At 47.3% G+C, this 21,519-nt stretch overlaps 1 protein-coding gene across 1 annotated transcript; it reads left to right on the forward strand.

Moving 5' to 3' along the window:
- The first annotated feature begins 14,938 nt into the window (after positions 1-14,938).
- Positions 14,939-21,109, forward strand: ZBTB42 (zinc finger and BTB domain containing 42). Its single transcript, XM_037395823.1, has 2 exons — positions 14,939-15,088; positions 16,408-21,109. Exon 2 carries the CDS (start codon positions 16,422-16,424, stop codon positions 17,850-17,852), a length of 1,431 nt encoding a protein of 476 aa, XP_037251720.1. The 5' UTR covers positions 14,939-15,088; positions 16,408-16,421; the 3' UTR covers positions 17,853-21,109.
- The last annotated feature ends 410 nt before the right edge of the window (positions 21,110-21,519 follow it).

The raw sequence follows: 21,519 nt of genomic DNA on the forward strand, positions 1-21,519 counted from the left end.
CAGCTACATAATTTCTCTTTTATTTTCTTGTGATTCCCCATTTTCAGCACCTTTCACGTGCTAGTACTGCTGCCCTAAATTGTTCATAATTTCTAAAATACTTCTGCTGAGATCCTAAATCACAAAGATTTCACTTGATTCATCGGTCAGTGCCGCAATGCCAAGGCAGCGCTGTGGGACTTGGCTCAGGTCCATTGCTGCCTTGGTGCCTTTTGCTGTTGCCTAAGGTTTGGGGGTTTTTTTTGTAATTGGTGATGGGCTGGAGGGGAGTGTGAGGTGGGAATGAAACCTTTCCATGGACGGGTTCACATACAACTTGGTTTTTTTAGCCTCTTAATTGTGAAGTGTGTGCTGACATTTTCTACTAGTTGCTCTTGACAATCCCTGAATGACGTATACGGTTTTGCTTAGAACTTGGCATTTACTTGCCTTCCCTGTGTGTAGGGTAGAACCTCATGCTCTGTAAGGGGTGTATTCCCACCAGTGAAACCTGCTGGTGCTGCCCCAGGTCCCGTCCCTTTGAGCGTTATGGACCCAGACCACACATGGATTTCATGAGTGGTTGGGGGCAGAGGTGTGGGAAGGGCTTGTGAGGTTCAGGGTGCTGAGGAACCCTGTGGAGGCAGTAATCTGCTGGTCAGAAATCTCTTGTGAGGCTGTGAGTGGTGTGCTCCCTTGGAAGAGCTTATGGGGTTTTGTTGCTTTTAGGAAATTCCTTGGTTTGGAAAAGTTCTGGAAGAGGAGACAGGATTTGTCTTTGCCTAAAGTCCTTCTAAGTCATGTTGGTTCACGAGGCTGAGATGGTTCCCAGGTGTTTGGACCAGAACAAGCAGCCGAGGTGACGGTCTGCACACCGTTTGTCACAACATAAGGCACATAGTGCCTGGCCCAGGCTTTGTCACACGTTGAGTTATGGAGTGCCCAGACCCCAGTGCCTCTGACACTTCTCTCCAAAAGGCCACCAGCTACCAAAGCCTCGGAAGATGCTTGGCAGTGGGGTGACAAGAGCCACAAGCTTTCTAGGCACTGCTGGCTTTTGGTTTGTGTAGCACTCGCTTTCATCTCACATGGGCTGTTGTTCATGGCGAAACAGGTTGATTTCAGCACTTTGCTACCTCGCTTCTACCAGCCGTTCCCACAACTGGCTGCAGAGCCAGCACTGTTGCAACTTCGGCTGCTAAGCCTTTGGCTCTTCTTGGTTTTAATCTTCCTGTCCTTTCCCCCGTTTCAAATCACAAAGGCCCATCCTCATGCAGAACAGTTCTTGGCTCATGTTGCTACTGCTTGTTCTGCAGCTCAGTCTTTCCCTGGTGCTTTGCATCCAAGGCATAATACAAAGCCATGCAATGCAATGTGCTCCTTCCTTATTATTATAGATTGATGTTGAAAGGAGGGCTGGATGTAAGATTTTAATCAAGAAACTGCAGCAAGTTTATGAGCAATATATATCTCTCTTAACTTGGCCAGCAATGAAAATATGGTTGGCAGGGCGAAAAAAGAAAACTCCTTCTCTCTCACCAATGTACTTTCCAACATGAAAAAAAGGATTTTGAATAAAGTGGCAATATGGAGGCATTTGAAACAGCGAAATGTGATTCTTAATTGCTCATGATTGTCTCTCCAACAACTGGTAGGTTAACCACGGCAGGCTGACAGCCTGTACTAACTGACAATCAATATTGTTGAAGCGCAGAACCTTTGCCTGCGAGACACAAAAACATTTCATTTTCAAACACTACAGGACATCTGCTTCTGGAGAGAAAAAGTTGCTGCTTCTCGGCAATATGCACCGACTTGTAACTCATTTTTTCTCCTTGCTCGGAGGAAACAAAAGTCTTCTTTATACCATATCCTTTCCACTAATCTGGCAGCTATCCAGTGTGGGTTTAAACAGATGTTCTGGAAAAAAATATGGCATATACAAATGAGATGGAATCCAGCAACTCAGTCATGGATTATTACAGATATAAAATACGAAGGGCTACATGCTTCCCAGATACACATTCTATATAATATTTGGCACTAGATGTAAGAACAGTACACAAACAAATCATTAATACCCTCATTATAATAATTATTATATATTTAGCACAAAGACCCCAGGCTGGCTTAAACCCTTCGCGTTAAATACTGTACAGATGCACGTTCAGGCTGAGGAGTTTATTCAAACGGCTGCATGCACCAAAGACTTAGATGTGTAAGTAACTTTACTTGTGCATGTTTACAGGATTAAGCCCCACATGTGATTATATTATTGGCAACAACAGGCATTTCTTACTTTCCATGCTGCAGCCTTTGAATAAATCACACAATAATGAATGATTTGATGTTAAAAGGAAAGAATTTGAGCCTTGCTGCACGTAAGCCTGCTAAGCGTTAGGGCTGCCACCGAGTTAGGAGCTCAATGGTAGAAATCATATGGACACAGACTTCATAAATATCTATTACACACAAGGCAATGAAACTGATAAAATTAGCTTTTTAAATGCTGAAATGCATCATACGCTCTCTGCTGTGAAGGGCAACCACCTAAGCCCAGAGCTCTGGTAACGCTCCCAGGACGACCTGTAAAAGCAGCCAGGAAGGAGAGCCGGCACCACGCGATGGGCCAGCTGCGGGCTGGGAACAGGGGGTGCTGGCAGCTTTGGGAAAAGAACGAACAAAGACATTGCTTGCAGCTTTTACTGATATCATAGAGAGAATGTGGTCTGATGGACAGAATAATATCTAAGAGTAAGTCTACTTGCATGGTCTGTGGAGACCCTGGTCTTCCCACGCTTCTGGATGAATCCTTGTCTCCCATATTCAGCCTGAGCTCCTGGCTGGGAGTGTGCCTACCATAACCTGCTTTTCTCCAAAGCTTTTATTTTTAACTTTTCCCATTTCCCCCCCTCCTTCACCTTATTCCATCTGAATTTGAAATTAATTTGCTTCAGGCAGCTCTGGTGTCCTTTCAACTAAAAGTGGGCTCCCAAAAAACAACCCCCTTTTTGAATAGTCCTGAGAATGTATAACAATGAAGCCCAGTACTTATGGAAATAAGCTAAAAAAATCACTTTTTGAGCAGTCACAAAGGACATTTGATTACTTGATAAATAATTCTGTTTCTTATTGTTGTTATTGCTGAACAAAATAAAATGAAAGATGTTGGGGAGATGCCAGGGTGAGGATTGGGAGGGATTCATTTGTCCCCATTTTCTAGATTGCTTTTCTTTTCAGTGTCTAACTTCTTATCATTTCACCAACTTCAGAAAAGTTACAGGGAAATGAAAGTACAGCAAACTCTGGCTTTTCTACCCCTGCACTTTTTGAAATGAGAGCTCACTTAAAGGGTTGCAATGGAGGAATAACAAGAAAATGTAAATGGGGAAGACAAAGAACTGGGCAGGTTTCTTTTTTCCCCTGGAGCCAAGGTGAATCATTAAACATCAGAAATTTGTGAAATCCAAGGATATCAGAAAATCGCCACCTAAGAAATAGCCCAAACATAACTGGAAAAGGCGCTGCATTTGAAATGCCGTGAACAAAAAACAACCTGCACTTTTCTTTCCAGGAGTGTGACAGGTCCGTTCTTTCCTTTCCCCGCGGCTGCCTGTTGCTGCTACATGTATTTTTTGCCTGAGTGCTGCAAAGGCCTGGGCTCACCCCAAGAGCAGCACTGCTTGGTGCCGGTGCTCTGTGCCAGGGGCAGATGTTTTGGCGCTGGGAAAGCAGGGGTGCTGGCAGTGGGAAAGCAGGGGTGCTGGCACTGGGAAAGCGGAGGTGCTGGCACTGGGAAAGCGGAGGTGCTGGCGCTGGGAAAACAGAGGTGCTGGCACTGGGAAAGCGGAGGTGCTGGCACTGGGAAAGCGGAGGTGCTGGCGCTGGGAAAGCAGGGGTGCTGGGGCTGGGAAAGCAGGGGTGCTGGCACTGGGAAAGCAGGGGTGCTGGCGCTGGGAAAGCATTGGTGCTGGTGCTGCCCGTGCCAGCCCGCATTGCTGCATGCACCCACCTCGATACACGCAACCACACAGACCCACCCAGCATCCACGTGTACTTTATGCCTGGTACAGAGATGCCAGTGAACAGCCACGCAGAGGTGGTTTCATTACATACTCTTCAGCAATTTTAACAATTTTAATGACAGAGAAGGAGCTGAATTGAACATGCGGGCTGACTGCTGCAAACTACCTGGTTCTGGTTACAAGCTCAAGAAACCGAGTAAAACAAAGTGCAAAGCTTAGTGTATCCTCTCTAAGCCAGTGAGCATGTCAGGCTTAGTGGGTTATTTGATGATATTTGACTCTCCTTCTATATGAATAACATCTGCAAATAAGCTGAGTCTCTTTGGAATTGTTTTTGGTTTAAAAGAATTTGTTATTTAGAGCGTTTCAATCAGTCACTTGCTGTTTTGGCTGGTCACAGTATCAGGTTTGAGCCCTCCCATCCCCTGCCTCAAGAAACATCATTCTCGTAATAATTAGGTGTTTGTTACAGAAGCCTCCAAAGATAACAGGAGAGAGCCCTGATACTATAAGCCTACTGCTGGGGGTTAGAAATGAGGATGATGCTAAAGCAGGAAAAGAATACAAAATTAAATGAAGAAAGAGATCCAATTTCCGAAACTCCGCTGGCTACATTTAGATTTCTCAGTGGCAGCCAGCTCAGTGTTAGGCTAGCTCACGCATGTGTCCTGCCCTGCGTCGGTGCACCTACCCCGCTGCTGTGGCAAGGCCAGTGACACCAGCTGCTTTAAGCATCCCAGCCATCCCAAAGGCTCTTCCTGAACAACGATGCCTGGTCTTTCCAGGAAAAAGCTCAGGAAGAACTGTTTGCCCTTTTCGCACCAGTCAAGTCACAGGAAGGAATTAGAAGGCTACCACATCTACCTCCATCATCTCCACCATACGCCTAGAGGGCTTCTGCAGTTGCCAGCAGTAGCAGAGTGAAAGCAAGCTTTCCTCCCTATCTCAGGCTAAGAATACGGAGAAGGCCATACCGCGGCAGACCAAAGGTGCATGCAGCCTAGCACCTCCTCTCTGACAAAGAACAGCGGTGATATGGAGGGACAAATGTAAGAACAGGGTGAGAGATCAGTGATGCTTCCCCAGAATATTCTTCACAGCGTCAACACCGTGTGGCTTTCTAAGCCCAAACTGGTGCACTGCATTTAACACCTTTTGGTGAATTTATTGACCATGACATTTTCTCACAGTCCTCCAAACGCCTGCAGTCTTGGCACCCTGAAGGTGCTGTACCAAGGAGATCCACACTTTAACTACAGTCCTGTAAAGAGTCACCCCCTTTAATTCATCCTGAACCTCCCATCTTGCCAGGTTTATCTACTGCCCCTGCTTCTGATCATAGAAGAAAGAGGGACAGGCTGATCTCCCTGTACTGATCTGATCCTGCAGGCTCCTGCTTTCCTCCCTTAGTCACCTCACACCAAGGCTGCAAGAGCTGTCCCTCTGCAACCGCTCTGAGGCAACGCGGGCACAGTGGTTTGACATCCAACCAGCCCGGACAGCAAATTTTGGATCGTGTTACGTCCAGTGTCTTGGACACAAGCTCTGTCAAAGACAGTCTCCTGTCTGGCAGGACCTTAAGCCTCACCCAGGCAGTGTGGTTTAATTCCTCAGCACCAGCAAGGAGTGCAGGTACCTAAGTGCAAGTCACTGCATGAGTGCCAGCAGCATGGCAGCAGATGGATCAGCCTGTACCGCAGCCTCTGCATGTGTTTAGACAGACAGCAATGTTTTGCAATCAGAATTTCTCCACAATTTGCCCAACCTTACCTACTCTTTCCTTCCAGACCTTAAGGTAAGCAACCTTAAATGCAGCTCCAGAAGTGGGCAGAGGCTAAAGAATAAAGTCCCAGAAAAGACATCTGGGCAGAGAAAGGTGGGAGGGAGGCACATGCCCGCACGCACCGTCACCAGGCTGCCTGGAAGATAACTAATATCATTTGTGTGGGATTTTCCTCCCCCTCCTGCAGATCAAAAGGACAGCAGCAATGCAATCTGCTGTTTGTGTAGGAAATGTGTCAGAAGAGGGAAGGAGGGGATACACATGGGAACATCTGCTCTAAGAAGCCACTTGAAAATTAACCATTTAGGTCCTGATCCGAGGAGCACCTGCTTAGTGCTAAGCCTCAATGACACTGGGGCTGTGCACGTTCACGGCACCTTCTGCAAAGTTCTGGAGGAGGATGAGGGTGACGAGCAATTCTTCGTTCACCTTCCTCCAACTGGGCTTATGTGGGCAGAGTGGAGCCCTTCCTGGTGCTGCTGTGCAGGCATGCACAAGGGTCACTGACAGCTGTGCTGAAGATGTGGGAAGAGTCGTGCATGGCCAGTCACTCATCTCCACCCAGGCGCACCTGGACAAGTGCAAGATTTGCAACTTGGTGCCCTGAGTCAATGGTGCCAAGAGCAGGGCATGGGGGAGATGGGACTTATTATCTCATTTGTCTATCAGGCTTTTGGCACCTAAAACCCCGCTGCTCCTGCTCCCGCTTGTTGCTCTCTCCCTCTTTCTGCATCAGCTGGACCTGGTAGCCCACAGCTGAGGAGCCTATTACAGAAAGTAAAGGTGGGGGGCAGCACAACCGGGGTTTTCTCTTCTGTCTGTGACTATTACAGGTGTCCTAGTCACTCACAGCCACCCACCCCCTGTGACCTTTGCACAAAAACCTGTCACCGGAATAAAGTATTGCTGACCCAGCTTTGTAACATTGCCACAATTATTATTTTTAAAATTTTTATTTTTATTTAATATTAATTAAAAATTAAATTACAAATATAAATTGTAACATTACCACAGATGAAGGTAAGTACAGTGGAGAAAAAGAAAAAAAAAAGAAAAAAAAAAGAAAGAAGCTTGCCTTTTTTCTTCCTTCTGCGTATAAAATTGAAAATCTCACATTGTCCCAGTGCAATGCAGTTGAGCACAAAAGGGAAAAAACAGCCCCATGTTGTTCTAGGCCAGGTGCCAAAACTACTTGGGCTAGTTTGTGCTGGCAGCAGCGTTCTCCAGCAGAGGGTCCGCACTTGGCCACGGCAGAGTCGTAACCACCTCCCAGGTCACTGAGTCACCTTCCTGTTAGCCCCCTGCCACCCTGAACCTCCCACGCACTTAGGCAAAGGGTTGGTTTGGTTTTTTGGGTTTTTTTATTTGGTACGTCTTGTAAAATGTGTCCCATGATTGTCGTTTACTGCCTGGGGTGGCATACAAAAGACTGTCTCTGTGAAAGCATCAACCTTAACCTGGGTTTGGATGCAGTCCAACAAATCCTTTACCCACAGAAATACTTTTACACAAGTATTTAAGTCAACAGGATTCTTTGCATGAGTAAGGGATTGTGGGATTTAGCCTTTACCCATCTTATTTTTCCAGTAAATAAAATGTACTTTTTTCAGCATCTCTAGAGAACTTCACCATCTTTATCCTTTTGCTGCTCTTCAGGATTTGCCTATTTCCCCAGAGTTCACTTCAAACACCATCTAATTTGCAATTTCTTTCTTTCCAATCTCTCTTCCATATAAATCCCTCTACATTTGCCCACGTTACCTGCAGACATGAGTTAAATCGGCAATCTGATCTCCCAGTTAGGAGAGAGAAATTGTTTGGATTTCAGTTTCTGCATCAGAGCCAGTCCTCTCAGTATTGATTCTGCATCAAATACAGCACTGGAAGAGCTGGGAGAGTTCAGGTGTAATGCCCAATAACCAAAGAAAAAACCCAAAATTCCAGGGCTTTTTTTCATTGTAACTGGTCTTAAAAGGACCTCTACTTTCCTTCCTCTGCCTTCTTACAAGTCTGGTCTAAGTGCGTATAGTCGCAGATCCTCTCCCATATCCATCCCTAAGACGCAGCAGGGAGCCTGAGAGTATCCCAGTTACAAAGTGTAGTTTGAACATTGCTCCGGACTTGAGCTGGAGGCTATCTCTGCTTCACTCAGCTGAAAATAAGTACTTAGCCTTTTGGACTATGGAATTAAAGGCAGACATGAGCAGTTGCACATCACTTTGTATATGCTGCTGGCTACGCAAACAAAGATCCTACAGTCACCCCAGCCAAATGGATCACCTAGGCACATCCTCAAGTCTGGGTCTTGAAGGTCAGCCATGCTAAGAGAGATATAAAATCCACAGGGTTTTGGCCCACTACTACTTCTTCTGCAACTGTCCTAGTCCGTTTAGTGTTAGTTTAGTCTGTTTTCTGTTTTCTGCAAAGGGACATTTCATCATCGTGCCAACTGCTGCAAAACCCCTTTGTATTACTGAAACGGAAAATACTGTCACCAGCACCATTGCCATGACAGTGGTCCATTCATCCCACCCTGCTTCAAGCGGGTGACATCCTACCAGTGACACCCACAATCCCTAGCAGGTTATTACCATTCCAGGTTGTTTCCTCTCACTTATTAACTGTTACAGGCTGATCTCCAGTTAAGTGCGGTTCTGAGTGTCTTTTGGCAGCCTTTTTTCCAAACGCTCTTTAATAAGCATCACCGGGCTCGCCAGACAAGACCAACACTTCGCAAAAGCATCAGCAGTATGTCTTAAGGAGCTGGTATTTTTTCCCCAAGGTTCTGCATGTTTTCTGACATCTCTTCCATCCTGTTGTGTTTCCATGAGCAAACTACTAAACACCTTCTCCTCCACGGGTGCAGGTGGAGCTCAGGCTCTTCGCTGCGTGGCAGGAGGAACTCACTAGTATAGTAGCCTGGTTCTCAAACTGCAGCCTGAACCTCTGATGCTGTGAAGTCCGTCGCTTCGTTGTGGTGAAGCCGTGACGCAGGAGCAAAGCATTCAGTGCACAATTACGGGCTCTGAAATCAAAACCCTTCCACGGGCAGAGGGGTCTACCTGCCACTACACTCAAACCTACTCTGGTTTCAGGGAGCCCCCTCCCCCTTGCTACACCTTCTTCACCTGGGTGCTAAGCACTTGTCTCCCCGTAGACCCAGCCGGGTCACCAGCTTTGTCTCCAACTCTGCAGACGTATTCTGAAGCTTAATGATATTCACATATTTCATTGATTCATTAAAACAGAACTTACACTGAGAGTCTAATTAAGACCAAAGTTCCACATTCATTTCCAGAGCAGTAAAAGGCAAGTTATGTAAACTCACAGCAAGTACTTCTTCTTTTACCAGAAGAGCAAGATAAAAGCATAAAACACATCCATAGGCAAAACAGTAAAAGAGGGGAGCAAAGGTTTTGGCAGACAGTACATAAGAGAAGGAAGTCTAGAAAGATATTTTTATTTGCATTTCTTACATGACACTCTCTGGACTTCCCCTCGACCTGGAATACATCAGAGGGAAGTGGAGCGACCAGTGTGATGGCTACTACACAGCCCTGAGACAACACCCGCTCTTTTTAACTAGAAAAATGGTCTGTCTTGCTCTCCTCATCCCCAGCCTCCCATTTCTCTCTCCATCCCTGGGGGCTGGACCACTCTCAGAGGTGCAGGCTTGGCATCCAGGCTCCCAAAGGAGTCAGGCAGAGGCTGGGAGCACACAGAGCCCAGCTTCTTTCTGCACAGAGCTCCCAGACTCCCTCCCAAATCCTTCCGATCCAGTGCTGCTTCTCCCAAAATCCTCAGCCCAGCTCCTCTGACTAGGCTGGGAATGACACCAAAGAAATGTTGAGGCACAGCAAAGAGCAAGACAGATGCTCATGCTGAAGGGGGCCTAATATGACAGCAGAAAAAGGATATAGGGGTGAGGGAGGAAGAAAGTGTCCAGGGAGGGTAGGGAATGGGGTTGGAAGGTGATGTCAGTATAACTACTCCAAATTACAGAGGGTCTTGGAGGTGGGACAAGGAGCTTAGTTTTGATTCAGTACCTGATGAAAGAGTAAAGCAATAGCAGAGGTGATTGCTGCAGCTATCCGGATGGGTTTGAGAGGGTGTAAGTGGGCATCACCGAGGCCAACAACAAAGAGATTGTAGCAATAACGATGTGAACTGTAGCACATGAAGGTTTTATTTAGTGTGGGGAATGAAGAAAAGTGAGATGTTTGGGATTTTATTATTTTAACTGGCATCTGGGATGCTTATGCTTGTTTGTATTTGCTCAGGCTGGGTTAATTTGGAAACCCCATTGGAAAAGCAAAAACCATGAGAAGACCAAGATTATATGCCACACGTGGGAAAAGATAGTCTTTTATGCCCGAAGTTTGCAAATTTATCTAATGAGGATCACAACACTTATTCTAAGAATATGTTCAGGCAGCCCCACAAGTCCCAAGAGAGGAATGTACCCTGCTTAAGGGACCTTTTACAGACAGCAGGGCAGGTATGGCAACCCTCTGCCTCACAAAGCTCAGGCTAATAGTTGGAGGTAAAATTGATTTATCCTGGGACAAAACATTTTCTGAGGAACTGCTGCTAAACTGGCACCAGAACATCGCTAGTACAAAGCCCTTTATTCTAGGTTATATTTTTGCTTAGTGAGTATTTCTATTGTGAGATTTCCCAGTCCTAATCTAACAAAACACTTCTGCAATATTTAGCTCTCTTTCCTTCTGGGAGTTACTAAAATAAAGTGCGTTGTTAACATGGTGTATTATTTGCTTACAAATAGAGCAACGCCAATTAAGAACTTCTCCTTTAATAAGAAATTAGTAACTCTACGCTGGACCCTATACCAGTGCTGCTCAGCTTATCTGAGAATGCATCAGCTTCTGATTTAAAGACTTTTGTCTGGGCCTGATAAATCTTACGCCTGGTCCCAAAGCAGACACCAATTTTGTCTCTCACTGTCCACTGGTATTTATGGCCTTGCACCACCATTCTCTATATATCCTGCTACAAACTTCTACACACCTGTTAATTTATAGCCTGGGCTCTCAGATTTCCTTCCTGGGGATGGATAAATAAATAAAACAAATATCAAAAAGGAAATAACATGCTTAATTGTAATAGATTTTTAAAGCAAATGCACATTATATTCTGAAAGTCCCAATGAAACCCCAAGCAACATTAAAATATGGCTGCCAGGCATTAAAATATGGCTGCCAGGGTGATGAGCAAGGGTGAAAGAGGAAAAAAAAAAACCTCTCAAAGAGGAGGATGTGCCTTATCAATGCCATGCAAATTTCCTTCACTGCTGCAAACCAAGAAGCGTGCTCCCTTTGCAGAAAAAAACCCAATGGATTTTTTAAAAGGCTGAAAAAGCACCTTCATTTACCACTTCTAGAAATCCAGAACACAGCGGACTGTAAGAAAACCAGAGAGAAGCTGAGGGTTAGGCAGGCTGGGTGAAACTATGGAGGATGAATGACCGAGGAAGCAGTCTCCCGGCTCTGAGAAAGGAGCTAAGTACAGGTGTGGTGTTAAATGCCTGGCTGCTTTGGCCGGGGGTGTTGCAAGCTCTTGCTGCGGAGTCGAATGTGACCTGCGCCGGTAGCACCTCTGCAGAGTCCTTTGCGCTGTGAACGTGTGTCGCTAGATCGGTGTATCCTTATTGACAGCCGTGTTGTAGCAAATACAACTTAACACGTAATTATATATGCAGCTTAGTGCTGTGAGCCTATGCATTCGGTCGGATGATCTGACAATCGGCCCTAGCTGCTACAATATATACTCACAAATACTCCAGCGCACACAGGGTCTCGTTATCAGGGAGGAATCTGCAGGACAGCCATAAACCAAATACGACTCACATAAGCACACTGCTGAGGAGACTGTCTGCAATATATGCTCTGATTAATGTCTGGAATGGCAATAGTGCAAGTTAATGCTTCCTTGAGTCTTAGATGACGTGCTCGAAAAGATCTTTGGGAAGGTCATGCCCACTTTTATGACTTGACTGCAAACCGAGCAACCCCCCGAATGCTGACCTTGGATTTGACGGCAGGGTAAGTGCTGGAGCAGATTGCTAATTGGGGAAGATTTGTGGACGCCAATGGCAGCTCCTTCTCTTACCACCATGGGGCTCAGCATCCTTTGGTGTTACATTCCTCCCTTTTTCAGAGGAGGGAATGAAGCATTCGGTCCTTCTAATGCCCGCTGCTGTCTGCACGGGATAAATCAACCTTTGGAAAAGTTTGGAAGAACTCCTGCAAAAAAACCTCACTATGACAAACACACTTAAAATATCTTCAATCCTGCAAGTATCAAACAATCTCAGGCCCTGACTCCCTCTGAAATGCAACTGGACTACCACAAAGAAGTTGCCCTGGGAAAAAAAAAAAAAAAAAAAAAAGAAGGAGGAGGGAAAAAAAAAAAGAACATAAAAGCACTGAAATCATGTAGAAACAAACACAAAGAGGCTCCTGCCCAATGCGGTGAGAGAGAAAATGATTAAATCACATGAAAAACCTGTTACTACCACTTCTGCATTTGGCCAACAAAGAGGGCTAGAGAGGCCCCGCTCAGTAAATATATACTCTTGTTGGATCAAAGGGGTAGGGATGGAATCAAGTCCTCAGGCTTCATGGACCTGATCCAGTTGGTTTTTCTACTAATTTCTGTGGGCTTTGGCTGGTGTCCAGGCAGCATAAACAACCAGAGCAGGGCTAGCCTTGCTTGGCAAGCGAAAGCCCTGCCAGCACCACTGATTTTTACTCTTTCTGCCCTAAACCTGGGCTTTCAGCTCAACTCGAGAAGGCTCCATAAGCAGCACAAGGCTCACTGGTGCCCAGGAGGGTTTCAGCCGGACCCAGGAATGCTCGTGGCTGCACAAAGATGCTTAACATGGTGGCCCCTGACATCTTCCGTCAGTCCCCATTTGACATCTTCCATCAGTCCCCATTCACGTTCAGCTGTCCCCATGACGGTCGTGATCCCCCCCGAGCATGGATATGGTCGGAGAGCTCCGTATCAGCCAAGCAGCTGCTGCCTGGCTCTGTTCCCTCGAGGAAGGATGGACCATGGAACCTCTTCTGGGCTTTGCGGCAGGGGAGTCTTCAGCCTGCAAAGGGCTCGGGGGCCAGCAAGGTGGAAGCTAATGGTTTCTTGACCATGCCATGCTTTCACGAGGGCCCTCAGAAACGCAGGAGCTCTTGGAATAAAGTTTCTGGGGCAGTTCTTCCTGTTGCCTTGCCTCCAGAAATGACTTGGGGCTTGTTTACATTAGAGAGTTGTACTACCAGTATTTTATACAGCCATAGTTAAATCAGCACAACACCTGTATTGTATCTATTGCTGCCTTGGTGTGAAGATGAGTATAGTATTTCTGAGTCCCGAAAAAGCAAGCCAACAACACGAAAAATGGATACCTAGAGAAAAGAGGGATGCTGTTGCGTTTTCTGACATTTCAAACTCAGTAATGACCACAGACTTACTGTGAAATTGTAATTGGTTTACTAAAAATAAGACACTGCTAGATTGCAGAAAATTATTCCTAGCTTACAGCACCCAAACAGGAATTAAAACCTTGGTTCTTTTTTTTTTTTAATCTTATTTTTTCTCCCCTGGTTATTAAAGGGGAGAGGGAAGAATGAACAATGAATTAAACAAAATAAGGGTTTTCTGCCAAGCAGCATAGTTCATATGAATACAAGAGACTGTCTAACGTTTCCAGTGTACAGAGACAGCCAAACTCCACAAGTCGACAAATCGACAGAGTAACTTAATGGAAACTGCACTTGCACTTTGGGGAAGAAATTGTTCCACTTTTGGCAGAGCCTGTATTACCAGGCTGCGACTGTGGGATGATGCCATCTTTCAAAGGACAGAGAGCTCCCGTTCCCTGATCGCATCTGCCACCATGGGCAAACAGATCAGGCTCTGGGCTTCTGTGAGAGTGACAGATTTAACCTCAGGACCTTTAATTCTTTCGCTGGAGCTGGGCACCTCCACATTCTGGGCCGGAGTTTCCCAGTTTGAACAGTATGGACAATGGCATTACCAATGTGCTTTGTGGCAATGCGGTCGTTGATGTTCAGAAACACCCAACACCCCAGCATTTGCTGCCAACGGAGTTAAACCAGTTGAGGTCTTCGAGAGAAGCAGTGTCAGCAGTGCAGACCCTGCCCTCTGAGACAGAAAGCCTGAAGATAAAATATCAAGGAAAGGGATTAAACGAGTAACAAACACACCAAGCAATAAACCTGAGGTTTTAAGGTGCTAACGCTACCACTGCGCATCACAGAAGACAGACATTGAAAAAAAAAAAGAAAAAGTTGCGACCCTGCGGGTGGCAGCACCCAGGCAAGGCGGCCCCGAGGAAGGAAGGGAAAGGGGCTTCCCCGCCGTACTGGCTGTAAGCTGCAGCGGGGCCGGGGGCTCGGGCCGGCCCGGGGAGGGTGCCCGCGGGGACCCCCCAGCGCGCCCGGAGCCGCCCCCCGCCCCCGCAGCGCCCGGGACGCCCCGCGGCGGCGCCGCTACCGGCGCACGGAGGTGGCCGGCGCGTTGCGGTGGTACCGGGCCCGACCCCGACTCCCGACGCTGCGGTGGGAACCACGGCCGGGCCCGGCCCCGCGCTGCCCCGCAGGCGCTCGCTTTTGATGGGATTACAGCTAATTAAAATTTAAAATTCTAATCAACTATCGAAAAGGTCATCTTGAAAAATCCGTAGGCATCTGGTATTTATTAGCTGACGCGCAACCGAAGATCAATCCGGGGGAGCGCCTCGCCCCTCGCCCCAGCCGCACCCCGGGGCAGGCGCCGCGGAACTCCCACCGCCCTCCCCCCCGGGCTCTCCGCGGGCGCGCAGGCGGCGCCGCTCCCCGCCGGGCAGCGCAGCGCAGCGCACGTCGGGCTGCAGCGGGCGGGCGCGCCCTCTGCGCGGCGGCGCAGCGGAGTTGGGAGCGGGACGGCCGCGCTGCCAATGCAGCGGCCGGGGCGGGGGGGGGAGGAGGGAGGCGGGGGGAGGGCTCAGCCGGCAGCGCACACCGGCCGCTGGCGGCGGGGCTGGCCGGGGCGGTGGGGGCTATTGTGTGCACCAGTGGGGACACGCACACGCGCACACACACACACACACACACACACACACACACGCACACACACACCCGCGGCTCGGAGGGAAAGTATCGCGAGAGCGGCCGGCGAGCAACCTGCTCCACAACACCGCCGCGCGCCGGCCCCGCCGCACCCGCGCAGCGCCGCGCACCGCCGCGCACATGCGGACGCTGAGCCCTGCCGCCGCACGCCGGTAAGTGGGCGGTGAGCCGGCGGGGGGCGGCCGCCCGCCCTCCCCGCAAGGGGAAAGTCCTCCCTGCAAAGTTGGGGAGCGCGGCTGCCGTGGCGGGGGGGGGCTCCGAAAAGCGGCTCCGCGCTGCGACCCCCCCCCTCCCCCCCTTTTCCCCCAGCGCTGCGCGGAGCCGGGCGCCGGCGAAGGTCACCGCGGCGGGCTGCGGGGAGCAACTTTGCGGCGGGAGGTGGCGTCCGGGGGTGGGGGGGGAGCGCGTTGGGGGGGGGGGGGCGGGCTCGGGGCAAGTTTGTGGGATTTAATCGCGGGCTATAAATGGGGCTGCTGGAACTTTAAAAGGCAGCAAGCTGTGGTTGGCTGGTAGCGAGATTTGGAGTAACATATGGCATTAAAAGGCGCACAGCTGGAGGTAGCATTTCCATCGCAGTGAAGTCAGAGCAGCTGACTCTCCAGCTTGCGGTGTAATTAGCAAACCGAGCACTCCTCCTTCCCTCCCTCCCTCCCGCCTGCCTCCCTCCCTTCCCTCCCTCTCCCCCCTCCCGCCGCGCCTCGCTCGCACTCGCGCACGCACCCGCGCCCGTGCTGCCCGCCCGGCTCCGCGCCCGCGGCCGGTCCCGCCGCGCCCCGCGGGAAGGTAAGCGCCCGCCGCCGGGGGGCTGCAGCCTCGGCCCGGCCCTCTCGCCGTCCTTACGCCCATTTTCCTCCTTGCCTTTTAATAACTTCGAGGGAAACTTTTCCCCCTCCCTTCCCCCCCCCCCCCCCCGCCCCTGCCCGCATCCCCCCGCCCGCCCTCCCGCTGCCCCGCGCCGCCGCCGCGGTCCGGTTGTGGTTCGGTGCGTAACGACTGAGGATAAAGTTTAAATGTGCGTGTGCGCGCGTAACGTGGGTAATACGCTTTATTAAAAGATGCCCCGAGTTAGTGTTGCCGGGAAGACAGACAGCCTGGGAGTTTATGCTTTTTTTTTTATTGCTTTTTTTTTTTTTCGTGTGTGTGTGTGCTTTCCTCTTAATTTTATTAAAGTGCTTAGTGGGAGAAACAAAGGTTGGAGGGGCTGCTGCTTTACTAGCTTTTGTTTACTTACAATCAAGTTTTTCCTGTTCAGAGCAGGTGCGAAAGGATGAGAAGCATGTTGTGTTCTGTTTTTTTTTTCCTCTCTCTCTCCCCCCCCCCCCCCCCCCCAAACTATCACAGACAATTAACAGTAAACGTTATCTCCAAGGCTGTTTCTTTGGCTTGTGTTACCGAAAAGCCGATCTGTTTGTTACAGCTGCTAGGAGGCTTTAGTTTACAGTAGCATTCAAGTTTTTCCTGTTTTGAACAGGTTATGAAGGAAGAATGGAGTTTCCAGACCATAGCCGCCAGTTGCTGCAGTGTCTGAGTCAGCAGCGTCACCAGGGCTTCCTGTGTGACTGTACTGTTTTAGTTGGAGAAGCTCAATTCAGAGCTCACAGAGCCGTTCTTGCCTCTTGCAGTATGTACTTCCATCTTTTCTACAGGGACCAGTTAGACAAAAGGGATATTGTGCATCTGAACAGTGACATTGTCACGGCCCCTGCCTTCAGCCTGCTGCTCGAATTCATGTACGAGGGAAAGCTGGAATTCAACAGTCTCCCGGTCGAAGATGTGCTGGCTGCAGCTAGCTACCTTCACATGTATGACATTGTGAAAGTCTGCAAGGGCAAGTTGAAAGATAAAGAATTATGTTTGGAAGAGAAGATTAATGATGAGGCGGCTGGTTTGGAGAAAGCGGAGCATTTTCTAGATGCCGGAGTGCCCCTGGTCCACGAGTTTGACCCAGGAAACAAACAAAAATTCAGCGTTGCAGAATACGAGAGAGCAGCAGGCAAAGAAAAGGTCAGCAGTCACCCCGCCTGGTCCTCTGATCATATAAGTGTCAGCTCTGTGCCGACAGAGGCAGAACCGTGCGCTGCAGCAGCTGGAAAAACAAAGGCTAATGTCAATAGTTCCACAGGACCTTTGTCCCAAAGGTCTGTTAACCATCCCCTGGCTTCGAGTGATGTGGACTGCGCGCTGGATTTGTCTTTCAAGCCCGTGCCGGGGAGAGATTCCTTACACCCCTCCTATGTCTTTGGACAGCTGGCTTCCGACAGCCAGCAGCAGGGTACCGAGCCACTTGTTAAAGATGAACAAGACTTGCTGTCAGATCAGGAGGACGGCGAAGCCAGGAGTCCGGAGAGTCAGCATTTTGGGAATTCAGCCAAAAGCCTAGTGACAGGGTTAGGACACATGTTCGCGGGGAATGGCAGCTCTCATGCCCGAGAGGAGGATATAGATCAAGAGCGAGACGAGAGCGAGGACGACATGGATTCGTCGGACATCTCCTCCTCAGGCGTCCTCGTGCCTCCTGGGCATATCTGCATTTGCCCCCTCTGTAGCAAGGTGTTCCCGAGCCCGCACATCCTTCAGCTGCACCTGAGCTCTCACTTCCGTGACAAGGATGGCTCCCGGACCCGCCTGTCCCCTGATGGGTCCGTCCCCACTTGCACCCTCTGCGGAAAGACTTTTTCTTGCATGTACACGTTAAAGAGGCATGAGAGGACTCACTCCGGGGAGAAGCCCTACACCTGTGGCCAGTGCGGCAAGAGCTTCCAGTATTCCCACAACCTCAGCCGCCACGCCGTCGTGCACACCAGGGAGAAACCCCACGGGTGCAAGTGGTGCGAGAGACGGTTCACGCAGTCTGGGGATTTGTACAGACATATCCGCAAATTTCATTGTGGCCTTGTAAAGTCCTTGGTTGTTTGAGAGGCGTGATTTTTTTTTTTTTTTTTTTTTTTTGAATCCTCCCCCCCTTCTGGAAAAAAAACCCCAGGAAAAAAGAGGCAGCATCTGAATTACTGTTTCCCGCACCCCCCTTATTTTATTTTGGTGATACTTCAGGTGTATGATCTTTAAAAGATGCAGAGGTGTACACTCCAGAGGCCTTTTAATGCAATCCTTCCACTTCTCCATCTCCCCCCTTCCCCTGCCACCCTCCCTTTCCAGTACTGTCCTTTAGGTCTTCTCTTGCGCACCCATGTTACATTATTAATGTGAAATGATCTAAGTAATTCTGCAATGATTTAGCATCTGTTTTCATGCTGGAAGTACTTGCTTCGTGGTCAGGCTTTTTTGGTTGGTCGGTTGGGGTGGTTTTTTTTTTTTTTTTGTTTAGTTTGAAAAAAAGATTATCAGCAAATTCCGGAGAAAAATTTGGATTCCATTAAGCTCTCCTAATGCTCTCTGCGTGTTGCATAGAAACATCTGAAGAGATGAACTATGATTTAAATACATTTAACGGTAGAGAAACTTGTCCGCATATCGCAGAGTAAGCGGATGTACTCTTGTTTTATAGAGCTAGATGAGACCTTAAATCGGCCCAAATTATATGGGGGTTTGAGAATTCCTGGCTACATCTTTGGTGCTGGTCACATTTGATTCTCTTTATTATATTGGAATAGTTCTGTAGTCGCTCCTAAAATCAGAATGAGAAGTTTTTTGCCTTGGGACTGGACTGAAATTTCCCCCTCCCACCCGTCCCCCTCCCCAGGCTGACCTCCTTGAAAAGCTGCTTTTGAGCGTAAAACGTGGATGGAAAAACTCTTTTCGATCTGCAGCGTATCCATTCCCGAACTGTTGAAGGATGCACGCTAGGACATATGAATAAAAAAATCATAGGATGTGCGAATATTTGCATTCCTGTATTGACCCCCGGGGGCTGATGGCGTGCCCCCCGCTGGGACAGCACCCCCAAAGCGGCTAAATAACCCTTCCAGGTGTCAGGTCCTGGGGTTTCTTAGTTCAAGGCAGCTCGTACCGTGGGTGTTAGGAGATGCCCTGCTATCTTGTCCGAAAAGTTTGCTGCTATGCTAAAATCAGCAGTGTGGGATTTTTTTATGAAGTCACTGATTCCCTCAGAGCCAAATTCTGTGCAATCCCTGGTGTTTTGAAGGGGCAGTTTGAAGATTCCGCCCCCCCCATGTCCCACCTTTTTGGGGAGGTTTGTGGGGTATTTTTAGGCTTTTTGTTTTTTTTTCATTTGTTTGTAAACTGAGGCTGCCTGTAATTATAACCAGTTTTACTCCAAATAACTCAATTACTTGCCTAATAGAGCATCCTTTGGTCTGTGCATGTCAGTAAATATCAGATTATTCCCTTCCAGTCAAATTACCCATTCAAGGTACATGTATACGGGACTGAAATATAATAATACCTGAGGGTTTTGAATGTTGTTCTGCTGCATTAGCGTTGCTTCACCAGCTTTCCTGACACTCCTGGAGTTGTTTTGTGAAACTTGAGCATTTATGTAAAATTCATTCGAAGCACTGAGTTAGATTGTTTCGGAAAGTTGTGCTTAAAATGCTGTATTTCATCTTAAGAAGAAAAAATTTCCCAATGCCTTCCCCCTCTGGTCCCAAACCTGAGCACTACCTACGTAAATAATACGGGATTTTTTTTTTTTGTTGCTTTTTAAATAAGTACTTCCTTTTTTAAAGAAAATCAGGATATACTTGTTACAGCCTCCTTTTATTATTCATCTCTTAAACTATGAATGTACATGTAATGTGAAATTTTGCTTCTATTTATAGTTTTGGGTTTTGTTTCCAGTCGAATTTCTTGACTGTAAAATATTTTTGCTGAACCTGTTACATATGAAAGTTGTGGGAGAGTACTGTATTTTGAACATAAGTGGCTTTGGTACTGTGGTCTTATCCTACTTAATCATTTTTTGTTTGGTTTTTTTTTTTTTTGCTGTGATTGGAAATAGCACTGAACAAAATCTACTAAAATTAAGTTATTTTTCTTTCTACTAAAATTAAGTTATTTTTTTTCTCCTGAAGATACTTGATATAGTATTTATTAGATTTTTTTTTTGAAGTGGAATTATTACTGTTAATCTATTTCAAAACTAGTTAATTTACACTTCACTTTAAATTTCATAACAATGGGTTTTGCATGTTGAACAACATGTAAAGAGTTTAATGTAGAGTCAGCATTACTTAAGCTGGTAATCTTAATTTTGCATTCTTGTGACACTTTTTTTTGCATTTCAGTCTTCAGTTGTTTTTTGTTGGTTGTTTTTTTTTTAAGATCGTAAAATAGTATGTGCCATAAGAACATCATGAGCGTATGGAGCAGGGAAAACTTGAAACAAATTTGTGTCTGATCTTAGTGTAGAAATAAATCATGAAACTGATGCTATGAGCATGCTCTGTACTGCAGTGAATATGGGGCAAAGGTTTTTTTTTTTATAAAAAAAAAAAAAAGAGAAAAAAGACTTTCTCATTCTTGACTACATCACGAACACACTGTTCTCATAGTCTGGTATTTGTGTTCCCACTCCTCATAGCTTGAATTTCTAAAGTAAAAAAAAAAAATGTTTGCACTTATTTTTGTTCTTAAGGTGACTTTTTTTGGCTATCTGTCCGTGTGTGTCTCTTATTTTTAAGTTGCAATAGCTTGGAGCATGTTTTCAAAATGGTTCACAACTCTACAGAGAAGTACTAAAACCATGGCACACTTAACGCTCGGCTCTTCATAAACTGTTTCACCGTGGGGTGGTGGCTGTCTCTGTAGGGAACAGATCTGCTCCACATTTTAAACACTGGATTTGTCTTCTACAAACAAATACTGTGAAGTTAATGTAAAAAAAAAATCATTGATATTTTTAATTGTTTTTAATCTTGGTGCAGTTCAGATTAAATATGTATATTTAAAGACACTAATTTTTGTGGGAGAGTTTTATAGTATACAGTATGTAGAAAAGCTATTGGAATGGAATATATTTTATAAAAACGTTCTATCACTGTTTTATAGTGAACTATTTTTTCTTCAGTGTTAGTGTAATACTGTTAGTCTAGATACGACAATCGCAGGAAGAGTGATTCAAGCTACTGTTAGCGCTTAGTTTTGCGTGGAGTTCTGTTTGCAACTGTATTGGTATGTGCTGTACAATGTGACAATCGTGACTAGGATTGTTGTCTTTATAAATTTACACAAAATAAAATGTGCTAGAGTTGTAAGCTTGAGCCTCCTCCTCCCCCCTTTAGCGGAAGGGGTGTGGTGTTTGGGTTTTTCATCGTTATTTATTAAGAATATTTCATTGTTATGGTTGTGCTGCTTTTGTCGAAATTACTATTGTGTGTTATAATAATTTTTGTTTTCCAGGGCCACGTGGAATTTTAGGCGTGTGAGGAGCTGCCGTATCTCAGCCGGACCCTGACGGAGCGTTTCCTTAGTCACTGGGCAGGGCTAACACCAGCACCACTTGAGCATTGGGGAGCTTTGGGGGCTCAGCTCTCCCTTGGATGCCCTGAGCAAGCCTTGGACCAGCGCTGTGTGGCCACGGGCTGGTGCTGGGCACCGGGTGGCCAGCAGGCAAGCACGGAGGCTATGCAGTGTGTGAGGATGGCTTGGCCAAGGCATCCCAGCG

This window comes from Falco rusticolus, chromosome 7 (assembly GCF_015220075.1).
Source record: "Falco rusticolus isolate bFalRus1 chromosome 7, bFalRus1.pri, whole genome shotgun sequence".
Taxonomy (NCBI): domain Eukaryota; kingdom Metazoa; phylum Chordata; class Aves; order Falconiformes; family Falconidae; genus Falco; species Falco rusticolus.

Coding starts and splice junctions, on each gene's coding strand:
- ZBTB42 (XM_037395823.1), top strand. CDS start 16,422: ATGGAGTTTCCAGACCATAGCCGCCAGTTGCTGCAGTGTCTGAGTCAG.